Source organism: Bemisia tabaci, chromosome 6, assembly GCF_918797505.1.
Source record: "Bemisia tabaci chromosome 6, PGI_BMITA_v3".
Lineage (NCBI taxonomy): Eukaryota > Metazoa > Arthropoda > Insecta > Hemiptera > Aleyrodidae > Bemisia > Bemisia tabaci.
Genome location: NC_092798.1, coordinates 48,860,790 through 48,874,158, shown reverse-complemented (window position 1 = coordinate 48,874,158; position 13,369 = coordinate 48,860,790). Strand labels below are relative to the sequence as shown.

Here is a 13,369-nt window from a genome sequence, read left to right as displayed (position 1 = left end):
AGTTAAATTTTTTTTTAAAAAAAAGTACAGACACTCACGTGCACGTCAAATGTCAAAAATAATGTAAGTAATGTAAATATTATAACATTTGATGTGCACGTGAGTGACTGTACTTTTTTTTAAAAAGTTTTAACAAAGGTTCGCGTGCGGTTTCCTCATAATTTATTTTATTCAATTTCAAGGTTCATGGATGACAATATGGTATTCTTACATTCGAGGCTTTTCAAAAAAGGGGAAAAATGTATAAGAGCTCACGCACGCTGGATCTATTTAAATGATTTTCGCCGTCGTTCATAACAGTTCAATTTCTTTTACTTTTAATTTCGAGGAGCTCTTACTCCACAGTATACAATTATCTGTATTTGCCTCTATTTCATCGCACATAACGAACTACATTCGGATTGCATGTTGCGGAAAGGAACCTCGAGCATTCCAACATTGCTGGGATTGTGCACCTCATACATGGATTGCATTTTGCAAGAAGGAACCAGAATCATTGCAATGGTGCTAAGATTGTGCAACTTCATCCTTTGTAATAAAATTACTGAAACCATGAAAAAATATGAAATTTACATAATAATTTTTGCCTTAAGTTTATAGTTTTTAGCGAGTAAAATAGTAACTGTTAATGGATAATCAGGTTTTTCTTCCAACACAAAAGAAGATGCACAATTTCAGCAACATTGCAATGCTCCTGGTTCCTTTTTGCAAAATGCAATCCACTTGATTTGCAATGATTTTACAGAAATAATACAAAAATTAAAATTTCAGAGACAATTTTCGTTTTGAATTTACAGTTAATTGTGAGTAAGATAAAACTTGCTTATATGATTAGTTCACTATCGCAAAGTAAAAAGAATTGCACAATCTTAGCGACATTGGAATGCTCTTAGTTCCTTTGTGCAAAATGCAATCCATTTATGCATGGACACCACCAATAAGATTGCATTTTGCAAAAAGGAACCAAGAGCAATCCAATGTTGAAAAGATTGTGCAACTTGCATTCTTTGCAAGTAAATTACTGAAATCATGCAAAAGATTAAATTTACAAAGGTAGTTTTTGTCTTAAAATTATAGTTTATTGGGAGTGAAGATAAAACTTGTTTAGGTGATCTGATCAAACGGAAAAAATTAAATTGCTGATTTAACAATTCAATTGCCAAAAAAGTGACTGCAATATGTATTTCAACTTAAATTTCACAACAAAAAAATGCTACTTCAAACACTATTGTACGAGTACGCTAATTTAACCACGGAGGTGGTTAAAGTGGCATCTAACATTGCAATCACTTTTTTTAGCAATCGAATTGTTAAGTCAGCAATTTAATTTTTTCCGTGCAGTTTCCAATCGCAAGGTAAAAAATCTGCCAAATCTTAGCGAAATTGGAATGCTCTCGGTTCCTTTTCGCAAAACTCAACGCATTTATTCATAGACGCTACCAATTAACCGCAATATTTTCAATTAATTTCCCATGACACTGAGGTCCGGTTCAGGGGCTATTTCGGCGGGGGACCGCTCGAATCACATCGGGGTGAAAAACGCGCAAACACAGAAAGGGATGAAATAAAGGGTGTCGGAGGGGAGGGGGCATTCGGAACGGGGCTCGGGTGGGGGCTGGCGGGGTGGGATGAGCGGTATCCACATCTGATCCCGGCTGAATGCCGTGTTAAATTGAGTGATTAACTTTTCACTTCCTCCAGTCAAATTTATCCGCGAGACTAGTTCGCGTGTACACGTTAATCACAGTCCTAATTTCGTCAAAGGGATAGAGCCCGTCCCTGCGCTTCCCGCTCGCGTATTCGCAGGCTAAAAACAATGCGGCCGGGTAAATTGATTTCGAGGTTCTGGGAAAAAATCCCCGGCGAAAGCTCCGCCGATTCCCATGTCGGCTGCATTTCGCAATTGGGAACTTCTATTTTCGGCCCATACGCAAAAGTTCCTACTCGCATGAGGTAACCGATGACACATAGGTTGTTTCTAAAATTAGCTGGGAATAGTAGTTCTTTATTGCAAAATGCCCTTCATTTGCTTCAATCAGAGATGGAAAATCTCATGAAATTTATTCACGTGGAATTTCATGAAATTTCGTGTGATTTCACGATTTTTGAAATCTTAGGGATCCTTTTATCGGATTACGAAAGGTTCAATTAATAATTCCGAAAAAAATTAATGAATTAAAAATTTTGTGAAATTTATTCGAGCTTCCTTAAATTTCTTTTCGGATCCTTCAAGAGACCAAGAAACGCCTAAAAACAGTGGTTCTAGATTTTTCAAATTTTTCACCCCAACGCAAAGCATTCACTCATTGCGATTGTTTTAGTTTGGTTTAGAGGTAAGCTTGGGGCTTTTCTCTCAAAATTCCCCTTTGTGCCCCCTTCGTGTACAGCACCTCAGTAGGGTCACATAAACTACCGCGTCAACAATTTAATCGAAATAGGAAACGAATAAACTGAGATCACTTACAAGGACCATCAAAATATAAACGCGACCGGTCACAAATTACCAACAATTAGAAACCGATTTTCTAATTGCCACTCGGGCATGTGCAATCTTTATTCAATCATGTCAGCCGGAAAGCGACTTCAAGTATGATGAAATTGAATTAATGCGGGTCGAATATCACGCGGCCGCGAACCGTTATTGCGTTAATGAAGATTTTGCCCAAAATCACTTTTAAAATTAGCCATTAACTTAAAAGAATCTACGCTGGAATAATGAGGAAGAATACTGGCGTGCTAAGAAAAAACGCCGTACAAGCCTTTAGACGTTGCCAAATTTTCTACAGTAAAATACAAATTTTGAATGGAACTGTTGGGTGTTTGACCTCCAATTTTTCAAAGAATTTCACTCGCAATTTGATCTAAAGGTTGTGAAAAATTAAAGTAACAATATTCACGACTTTCCTAAAAAATTAGTATTTTATTAGGAGAAATTTGGCAATTTCTGACGGCCCATACGGCATTTTTCCTTACCACGGCAGGAAAGTTAACGTTTTACAATATGAATAAGCGCACCGTCGACATTAAAAAGTGGGGTCAAATTTTTTTCAGTCAAGTTGTTGCTGTGGATGTAGGGTCGTCCATAAACGACGTCGGGCACTTTCCCCAATTTTCTCGACCCCTTACTGCCGCATATCGGATATCCCATACCCCGCATCCTCATTTAAAGAGAAAATTGTCGGGTGGTCCTACAACCCTTCAATCCTATGTCCCTGACGTCATAAATACACAGTCCTTGAGGGGTTTGATTGATGCTATAACCATAATTGTAGATTAAGGTGATTCGATGGACGCCATATTTTGTGCCAGAACGGCATGCGATATATTTCATCAATTGGTTCCATTTTTTCAGCTACTCGTCATTTTTCTCCAATTTTGAGATCGCAATTCTGTTGTCAGGAGACTAAAGCACTCACTAACCAATTTTAACAAAGAAATTCAACGTAATAAAGGCATGGTTTTTTTTAGAGATAAAATATCGCATTCGAGTGCAGTTCCGATATCAGCATCGAATCCGATGTTTTCTCTCTGAAAAAACCACGCCTTTATTACGTTACATTTCTTTGTTAAAATTGGTAAGTGAGTGCTTTAGTCTCCTGACAATAGGATTGCGGTCTCAAAATTGGAGAAAAATGACGAGTAGCTGAAAAAATGGAACCAATTGATGCTATATATCGCACGCCGTTTTGACACAAAATATGGCTTCCATCCAATCACTTTAAACATTTTTGAGCTGTAATGAGTAAAAATACACGAGGGAAGCATGAATCAATCGACAACCATGAGCCGATTGACAACCATGAGCCGATCGACAACCATGAGCCGATCGACGACCACAAGCCGATCGACAAACCCGTGAATCGATTAAATTTTGTTGATCGATTCATATCCATCGAATCCGTACCCTCCATCTGCTGAATCTCAAATCCCTGCTGTAAACTACGGTAACTCGAGCGGGTCGATTGTTGAATGGACATCGAGGACCTATGGATCGATAAATAAGACGTATTTCTGCGAAACGGAACTATGTGCGTTAAGACATGAGCCCTGAGACCCATAAGGCTACAAGCGTAACAGGGCTCACGTCATAATTCACATAGTTCCGTTTGGCAGAAATACGTCCAAATAGCATTGCTTAAATGGACCGAGTTTAACAGAAAGGAACCAAGCCACATCAGCTATTGCCAAGTTTAACTGGGCAATTAATTTTTTTACGAGAGAACGTTTGTTCGGATTTTTTTGAAACTTTTAAGGAATTAGCTTCGTACCATGGAAAATTTTCACTGAAATTTACACAAAAATCCGCACAACCGTTTTCATGCAAAAAATTAAATTGCCCAATTAAATTTGGCAATAGCTGATGTGGCTTGGTTCCTTTCTGTTTAACACGGTCCAAATAGGGATTTATCAATTAGGATCATTCGATACGATTCAACAATATACCGGCAGGATGCCACGACTCGGCAACCTGGCAACAGGGTCTGCACCTGGAATTGCAACTTGCGAAATTAGTCTAACCTGGTTAATTAATTAAGTGGCTTGGGCCGTGAGTGGATGGCGCGGTGCTGCTACCGGTAATATCTCATTACAAAGCGACTACCCAGTAAATCGTCGCTCAAGTTAATTCGTTTACGCACACTTTACGTAACCCGGTAGAAAGCGCCGCGTCCTTTCTCCAGAGTGCTCGCGTCTGTCGGATTGTTCTGCCGTGCTATGTGGAAAAACGCCGCATGAGCATTTGAGAGTTGCCTAATTTCCTCCGGTAAAAATTTTAATTTTATGGAGAGTTATATGAATATTTTCCATTGAAATTTCCAGATAACTTAGATCTGATTTTGAGGAAAATTCTCCGAAAAATTGTAGCGAAAATATCCGCAGACGCCCCTGAAAATTCGCATATCATCGACGGAAATTTGGCAACGCGTGGAGGCTCATAAGACGTTCTTCCTTGGCACGAAAGAATTGTTATCGGGAATTGAATACCGGGTGTCCGCGCGGGTGTTCATGCGGGGAGGAAACTCAGATCAGATCCAGTTAAATCCAAGTAGGGGATGGTCTGCAAGTCAGGGCGAAAGTTGGGTGAATCATTTTGCCGTGCTATAAGGGAGACCCCCATATGAGCATTCAAAAGTCGCAAAATTTCCCTTGATATAATGTTTCTTTCTTAGGAGTCTTGTGAATATTTTTTCTCTCATATTTCCACAAAATTTGTTTCGTAATTAAGTAAATAGTTTCTAAATATTTCAAGACAAAATATTTATAGCTGTCCTCAAAAATGAATATATCGAGGGCAATTTAGCAAATTCGGATATTCATACGGTTTCTTCCATAGCACGACAGTGTTTGGGCATATAAGAGGGGCAGTTAGTTGAAATTGGTAAACGTATTTTGTGGCCACAGGTGAGGGGAAAGGAAGGTCCATGCCAGCATAGCTGCCACAGGACCCACCCGTAACGGGTGCCCCACTCTCTTTAAGGACTGCTTCATGCTGACACAATCATTTGAGTCAAAATTTGAAAATGTTAAAACCATACGCTCATCTACATCTTATTTCTTGCCAATTGTAGAAAAATCATAAAAATTGACCCGGAATCCCCAGTACATGACTCGAGTGCACAATGAAAATTTAGAGATCAGAAAGCTTGGTTGTGGAAGTTTTAGTGATGGAACTACACATGGTGAATATTTACTCGATTCCATGAGGGGAGGGGGTGTAAAGAAAAAAGAGCCCGAAGAAATGTAAGCTGGGTCAACAAGTCCTCTTGAGGCTGACATTTGATTTTCACAAAAGTTCAGATACATTTTAAGCATCATTTCATGAAAAAGCTACGTAGAATTACCTGCAGGGACTAGTTTTAAGATTAAACAATTCAACTGCATTCTCATCTTTACAAATTATGGTTCAACGAGGTGAGGTCGATGCAGTTATGATCTCTGTAAGTTTATCCAGAGTAGTCATAGTTGAATAGTCCTACGGAAATAATGTTATCTTTAAAGAGGCAAGAACTTCAAGGATAAATAGCTCTTTCAGACTCGTAGTTTTTCCTCTCATTTTATTCTCTTAGCTTTTGACTTATCATTTGTTACCCACTCGTTAAAAGAATAAAGAAAAGAGAGTAAAATGAATGATGATGTTCAGTAACTTTTTTATGAGTTTTACGATTCTTGTTATAGTTGTTCATTAGTTTTTTCAAAAATTATTTATAGAAATTTTTGCACTGAAGAAAAGCCACTCGATTTTATGGAATGATTCCAATAGAATAAAAGAAAATTAGACATTATTTTATCATCAATATAAGCTCTCTGACTCTCCAAATATTCTTGCTTTGTTAACATTGTACGACTGTTGCTCTCATTTGCCAGGAGTCCTGTAGCTTGAGAATGACAATTCTTTTCATGAAATTAGAACCAAAACGTAAAGAAATTCCTACAGAAGTCCACGAAGCAAAGGCATCTAGAATCCATAATAACAGTCAGAGACACGATACCTAATCACAGTGACAACTAATGGACTACATTCTGCAACATGGAATTACAATTTCTGGCCTCGTTTAGAAACACCGCATGTACCATTTGTATTCCTATGCACATAAGTGTTTTTACGGATAAGCCAGAAATTGTAGTTCCTATTTGTTTTATGTATATTAGTCTTAATTACGCCTGCTAGGTTTTGAATTTCCACTCCGCATTTGAACTCGTGGGTTCAGAAGCTTATTAATTTATTACTATACTGGCATTTCTGTGCCATCCGTTCGGCTGAGTGCACTTCGTTTTAATGTAACGATGGATATACTCGCATACCTGTTGCTAATGTATGCACTTGTGTAGTACAATTTCAATTTTACTTATTCCACATTACCTGTGTTCAAAATAAATCATAAAAGGATGTCTCCGACGTTGGAAACGGTGATACGTGATTTCGCACTTTGGCAATAGATTTTTTCCTCGAGGGCAAAAAAAAACCGAAAATAAACACTTAACATGTTAGTGCAATCGGATCGCATTTAGCAAAAAGGAACCAGCGCGATAACAGTGTTGTAAAAATGCTGCACAGTTGCAAATGCTGCAGTGCAGTTGTCATCATCCACTGAATCTCTTAGAATAGCAAATAGTTTTTGCTCCCCACCAAAAAATAGTTAATATTAAAGGAAAATAACTGTGCAAATGTTAATACTGTGCATATATTAAGTAATTTTAAGAGGAAATAAGAAGTTGCACGATTTTGAAAACACTGTTTTGGCGCTGGTTCCTTTTCGCTAAATGCGATCCAATTAATACCCTCCATTCGCATTCAAAATAGTAATGTCATGGCTCTTACTATCTTTGGTAGAGTCATTGGCGTTGCCTAGAATCCTTTCGATGGAGTAGACGGCCCTGGGTCTGGGCCGGATGCAGCTGTGATGATCCATGACACCGCCCGGCGCAAATTTGCAAATTCGCGAATCCGCAAAAATCGCGACGGATCAACCCCTCACGTCGCCATCAGTCGAATCGAATCGAGCACATCGCAACAAAAACAAAAACAGTCCAAACATAAAATTAAAACGCACAACGAAAGAAACAAAAAACCATAAACTCGCAAAAATACGGAGTAGCCACGTGAAAAATAGCGCAAACGAAAAATCGGCCGAGCTAGCGAGCGAGCGAGAAGACGAAGTTGCGAGCGGGGTTGAACTGATGAACTGCTGGCGGTAAGGGATGAAATCGCGGGGTGGAATCGAGACCCGAAGCGGCGAGACTTGATCTGCTAATGAGAGGCGAGCCCCCGCCCCGCGGCGCGAGGGCACAATGGACAGGGCGGGCTCGGGGTGGCGGCTGCGCAAACCCACCCTCCGCGAGGCAGGGCCGCCACCCCTTCAACCCCTCGCTCTTAATATCTATTTTACGCTGACCAATTTGGGGGGTAAAGGATAAGTATCTGTTATGAACTGACGGAATGCGCTCGGCTACGTGCTTTCGCAGGTTATTACGGCACCCCTCACCCCTATACTGCACCCCTCCCCCGGTACCGCTGACACTTTGACCTATCTCCAGCTCGCCTTCGCTTGACCCTTCCTCCGTTGCGCTTGTGCTCGTGAAGGTGCGTTTTCTTTTACCCTTAAGCGCTAGATACACCTGCTTGCTAGACGCGCGTCTAGACGCGAAAAGTAAGATCTGATCTTATACCCTTTGCACACGTTGCAAATTTTAAGTTGAAAGTGGGGGTCATTAGTGCATCACTCATCAATGATCGTGAAATTTACTGGGCCCGCGCAAATTTCAAAATAATCGATGAGGGTTTTTGGAACACATTTTACGATCATCGATGAGTGATGCACTTTTGATGACCCCCACTTTTAGCAAAACACTTGCAACGTGTACAAAGGGCTCTACTTTGAGCGAGTTACCGGCAGCGATTTGCAACTTGATTGGCTACGGAAGTACGGAACTTGCCAAGTTCGCCGCTCAAGACGCGCATCTAGCTCGCAGGTTTATCTACCCCTCCAGACGTATCGTCGTTTCCCGCATGAAAGAACCTAACTCCAATCCAAAGTTGCAAAATTTACTTAAAGAATTGAGTTTTTTACGAGCGTAAATTTGCACAATTTTCGTCGAAAATTCGTCTGGGTTTTACATGAGATCAGAAGAAAAATTGGTGAAATTTTTAGTTAGAAATTCTTAAGATTCTCCTAGTAAAAATGAAATTCGCACGGAAAAATCTGACAGCACTGAAGTGAAGTTACGTTCTTTCTCGAAGGAAACGACGCTATCGTTGTACTCCACACGAAAAAACGTAATTCCATTTCAATGTTGTCAAATTTCCCCTTGATACTTGCATCTTTACCGGGAGAATCTTGAGTATTTCTAACTGAAAATATCACCGATTTTCCTGCTAACATCATGCAAAAATCAGAAAAATTTGGACAAAAATTAGAGAGGCACATTCTCGTAAAAAATTGAATGGTTTGAGTCAGTGTTTTGCAATCTTGGAATGGAGTTACGTTCCTTCGTTCGGGTAACGACGACATCTAGCGGTCAAATTGCGAAAACAAGTATGTGGATCCCTGCAGTTAACCGCGAATCTGTTATCCGCGGATTCGCTTGATTAACTTGAGGTGGAGCGTCCCCGTTATCCGTGACTCCTTGCTTTGTTATTCACAAATGAGACATGAAAATTTGGTCGTTTAAATGGCAACTTCGCAAATTCTAAAGCTGAACATTCGTTGTCATGGAATCGAGGCACTCGCAAAAGAGCCACCCAAAATAAGGGCTGACTTTCGACCCTTTTTCGGTATTCGATTCGACCATCGAACCAAGGTTTAAGTGGAAGCTTATAATAACAGAAAACTCAAGAAAAAATTTCAAGATGAGTATAGGAACCGTTTTCGAACTAAGGGGTCAAACTCCGGCCTTATTTTTCGCTATTTTCTTGTTGAATTGATATGTGTCTCAAGCTCGGACCAATCTGCCATTGGCAGATACGCCCCCTTGGCGCGCCGAAAACGCGTCTCTCTGACATATAGCAAAATAAGAAGAGAAAAAAATTACGGCCTAGATTATATGCGACAGTTTCTTAAATGACCGGAAGAAGAGAGGGTTAGGAGTAAAGAAAGGTGATTTTACGCAGGATAGTCATGAATGGAGGTCCAAGAACTACTTTCTGAAGCGTAAACACTTTTCTGTGAAATTTTCACCGTTCCGTTGACATACATGCGCTTTATCATCCCCCTCTTTCATTCGCTATGTATAACTCCCTTAGAAGCGATGGTCGGTTCGATTTTTACACATACTCACTCTCTATAGACTCTTGAGAGACCTTTAAACATATTTCTTCCTTTTCAAAATGACTATTGATTTGGAAATACCATAGCATATCTCGGGGAAACATGATCTAAATTTATCTCGAAATTCAAAAATAAGAAACATCTAAAGTGTAAACGCGGTACAACTGTTCGCGCAAGATGGATGTCCACATTCCATAAGAAAAAATTAAGACGCGATGGCGTGAGTCGTAGACTCACATTGCTCTCGTCTATGCTATTAGTTTGAGGCACCATCACGAATATAAGACGAACGGAAACAAACAAAATATGGAAATACAGCGCGGAAAAGGATGCGCGTTTACAACGGCGCAGAGATACAACTATTCGTACTTGATGGACGTCCGTGCTGCATCTGAGAAATTGAAGGCGCGATGACGCGGAGCGTGAGCTCTCAGTGCTCTACTATATGCTGCCAATGAGGTGTCTCTCAGATTCAGGAGAAAAGTTAAAAAAGAGGCCCGAACACATCTCTCCTACCTTCGGCTGTGTTACTCACGTGGTGCTTGAAGCACCATCATGAATAAGACGAACGGAAACAAACACAGGATGGAAATATAGCGAGGGAAAGGATGCGCGTTTACGACGGCGCACAGTGTGGGCCTCTGTGGACAAAAATAAAAAATTCACAATTCGACATCTGAATAATTTTTTGGAGTTTGTCATCTTAAAGATATTTCTGACTCACTATGATAATTCATTTTCAAATTCTTCGCTCAAAACTACGTCAAATTTGAGCAGAAAGTGGGCGGGAAATGGGTCGAGAATCACAGGTCCACAAGAAATACACGGGAAAAAGACGTCAATTTCAAATGAAGATTTCTCGCTTGAAACGCAAAATGCTCCGGGTGGTTGACATTTTCATAATCCTCAGATATCCAACGTCAATTTTACCAAAAAGATCTTGCGACTTTTTCCGACCATCAGAGATATTTGAAGTTAAAGTTTTGGTGTTTCACGTTGCTGCTACATTGTTAAGATAGGGCTGATTCGAGGTTGCCAACTTCAAATGAACTTTTCTCTTCTTTAGTCGACAGGCTATCTCAAGTCCAACTTGTAGAGGAGGGGTGGAATGACAGCACTGGAGAAGAAACTTCCCTCAGTAAAATTGTTGATATTATGGAGTAAAATCGAGAATTTCCTTTTCACCCATCCGCAAACTGCTTATTTCTCATGAGAATGATGCCTTGGTATCGGCGAAATCGTATCTATCATTCATATCCAAATATTCATATCGTCTATATTTTTAAAGTGATGAAGTTGAAAGAAACCAGAAGTGACGTCACACCGGTCCATTTCCACCAGCATTTAATGGGCAGCTAATTATCTATGGACTGGTTAACATGTCATTGCCAGTTTACACAGACTATGGCATTTGGGAGGACGAGCAGGAAAAATTAATCGCACGCATTATAGCCTCTATTAACCAGAGTGTTTTTGTTGATTTGGAGGAAAAATTTTGTTCAACACTCCCCTTTACTCTAGTATTATTAACTTAATTTTGAGTTCATGTCGGCTGAGGCATTTTCTCTTGCCAGGTCTAGGCGATCATTTGCTGTCAGTTTAATGTAATAATCAAAATGTGACCTCGTTCATTAAATAAAGGGAGCAGACTTTCATTGAAAAAGAGATAGGGTTCTGCGATAAAGGTTAAACATTATTTCAGTACATAAGTTATTCGTATGTGTTTTCACTTCATTAATGACTGAAAATAATTTCCAACCCTCAATGATTGGTTCTGAAAACACTTAGTCCAAAAAATGGGCAACGTACTCGGAATTCCCGTACAGTCTGCTTTAAAGATAGAAGGAAATAAAACGAATTTAGAACTTGCTCAGAGTATTTTTAACACACATATACTGAAGAAGCTCGCCCATATTGCGTGGAACTGTGAAGAGCTCCAAGAAGGAAGGGAAAAAGCCCATTTAATTCTCTGATTGCGTCATGGCTAGGTACACTTAAATATAAGTTTATACCGGGTGTTTCAGAGCGCCAGCCCACTATCTTCTTCTCGGAAACGGCCGAAAATTAAGCTTTGGAACGAAAACTTTCAGGGGTAAATTAACTCTGAATAATTCAATGAAAATATTTTTAGCCCTCCAAAATCCCATGGGGGAGGGGTTAAAAGGGGGGACGGGGGTGCCTCCCATTTCTCGCATATTTTAAATAGGGAATGTCTTGACTTCAGATTTTAATTTTATGGCCAAAAGCAAGAACCTTTTACTGTATGCACTTGTACCCTGAACCCCCAGTTTTTGCTGTTATGAGGCATTTTGGAGAATTTTTGGGGCTTATTTCAATTAAATACTATGGGCGATAAAATAATCCGATTTTCAAAATCTAAAAGTCAAGTCAACAGGAGTCGTGTAATCAATAAATAAGTATTTACCTCTTCTCTCAGAGGACTTTTAGATTTTGAAAATCGGATAATTTTATCGCCTATAGTGTCTAATTGAAATTCGTCCAAAAATGCCCCAAAATGCTCCGTAACTCAAAAAACGGGGGGCTTAGGGAAAAATTGCATTGAAACATGTAATCCTTGTACACAAGATCCTTAATTGAACACAGTAATCCTTATTTTTGGCCGTAAAATTTAAATCCCAAGTCAAAATTTTTGCTATGCCTATGTGAAATATGCGAGAAACGGGGCATCCCCTCTTATAGCTCTCTATGGGGTTTGGGGGGGGGGGCTGAGAATATTTTCATTGAATTACTTGGGGTGAGTTTAAACCGAAAAAGTTTTCGTCTCGAAGCTCAATTTTCAGCCGTTTCCGAGAAAAAGATAGTGCACGGTTGCTCTGGAACACCCGGTATATAAACATTCTGAGAGATGAGTATGTGGAGACCTTTAAAGCCATTCTATGAAGAGGATTGTAGCAGTCTAAATGAGATATAAAGAGGAGGACGGAGTCGATATCATTTTCAGAGTTTCTAACTTTGGATTACCTCTTCTATATGTCGACAGAGAGCAATAACCGATTTTATTCACGCAACGCCACGCAACGGTGCGTTACGCACTCGAACGCTTCTTTTACGCAAACGAAGCAACCAATTTTAGACACTCTTTCCCTTCGAAATCTCAGCCTCGATTTCCTCAAGTGTCTGTGTATCGGTGGCGTGGCGAGCTTTGCGATATATCGATTGATCTGTCACTTAAACCTATAAGGAAGGATCGACAAACAGGGTGTTCGCAGCGAACACCTTAATAATCGATTCTCTCCCATAGCTTTAAATGGGGAAATATCGATAATCGATCATTCGCGCCTCACCATGGCTGTGTATCTGTGTAGGCCAGAGAACTTTCCGGAAAGATCAATTACGAATATGTTGCTATGCAGCCAACTTTTAAAATCATTTACCAAGAAGACCTCGAAAGTTTGTTTTTTGAGAGGAATCAAGCGAGTCTCTGTCGCTCTTCTTCGTCATTTAGAAAAAAAGAAAATCCCGTTTTAAAACTTTTTAAATGGCCTTTCCGCATAATTGTCCCTTACATGGAAGAGCGTACCTATATTTTAGTGCCGAGAAACTTCGAGTCACAATTTTTATTTTTATAAATCTGTTGGGATCTA

General features: G+C 39.8%; 1 protein-coding gene across 2 annotated transcripts in view; it reads right to left on the bottom strand.

Annotated features, from left to right (window-relative positions):
- hbn (aristaless related homeobox homeobrain) overlaps positions 1-7,863 on the bottom strand; it is a 37,563-nt gene extending 29,700 nt beyond the window's left edge. Inside the window, exon 1 of one of the 2 annotated variants that reach the window (XM_072301791.1) lies at positions 7,319-7,863. In XM_072301791.1, coding sequence (XP_072157892.1) covers positions 7,319-7,409 — 91 coding nt within the window. In that variant the 5' untranslated portion in view covers positions 7,410-7,863. The remainder of the gene's footprint in view (positions 1-7,318) is intronic. The other variant, XM_019042807.2, reaches the window with a different exon arrangement.
- Between the last annotated feature and the right edge of the window lie 5,506 nt (positions 7,864-13,369).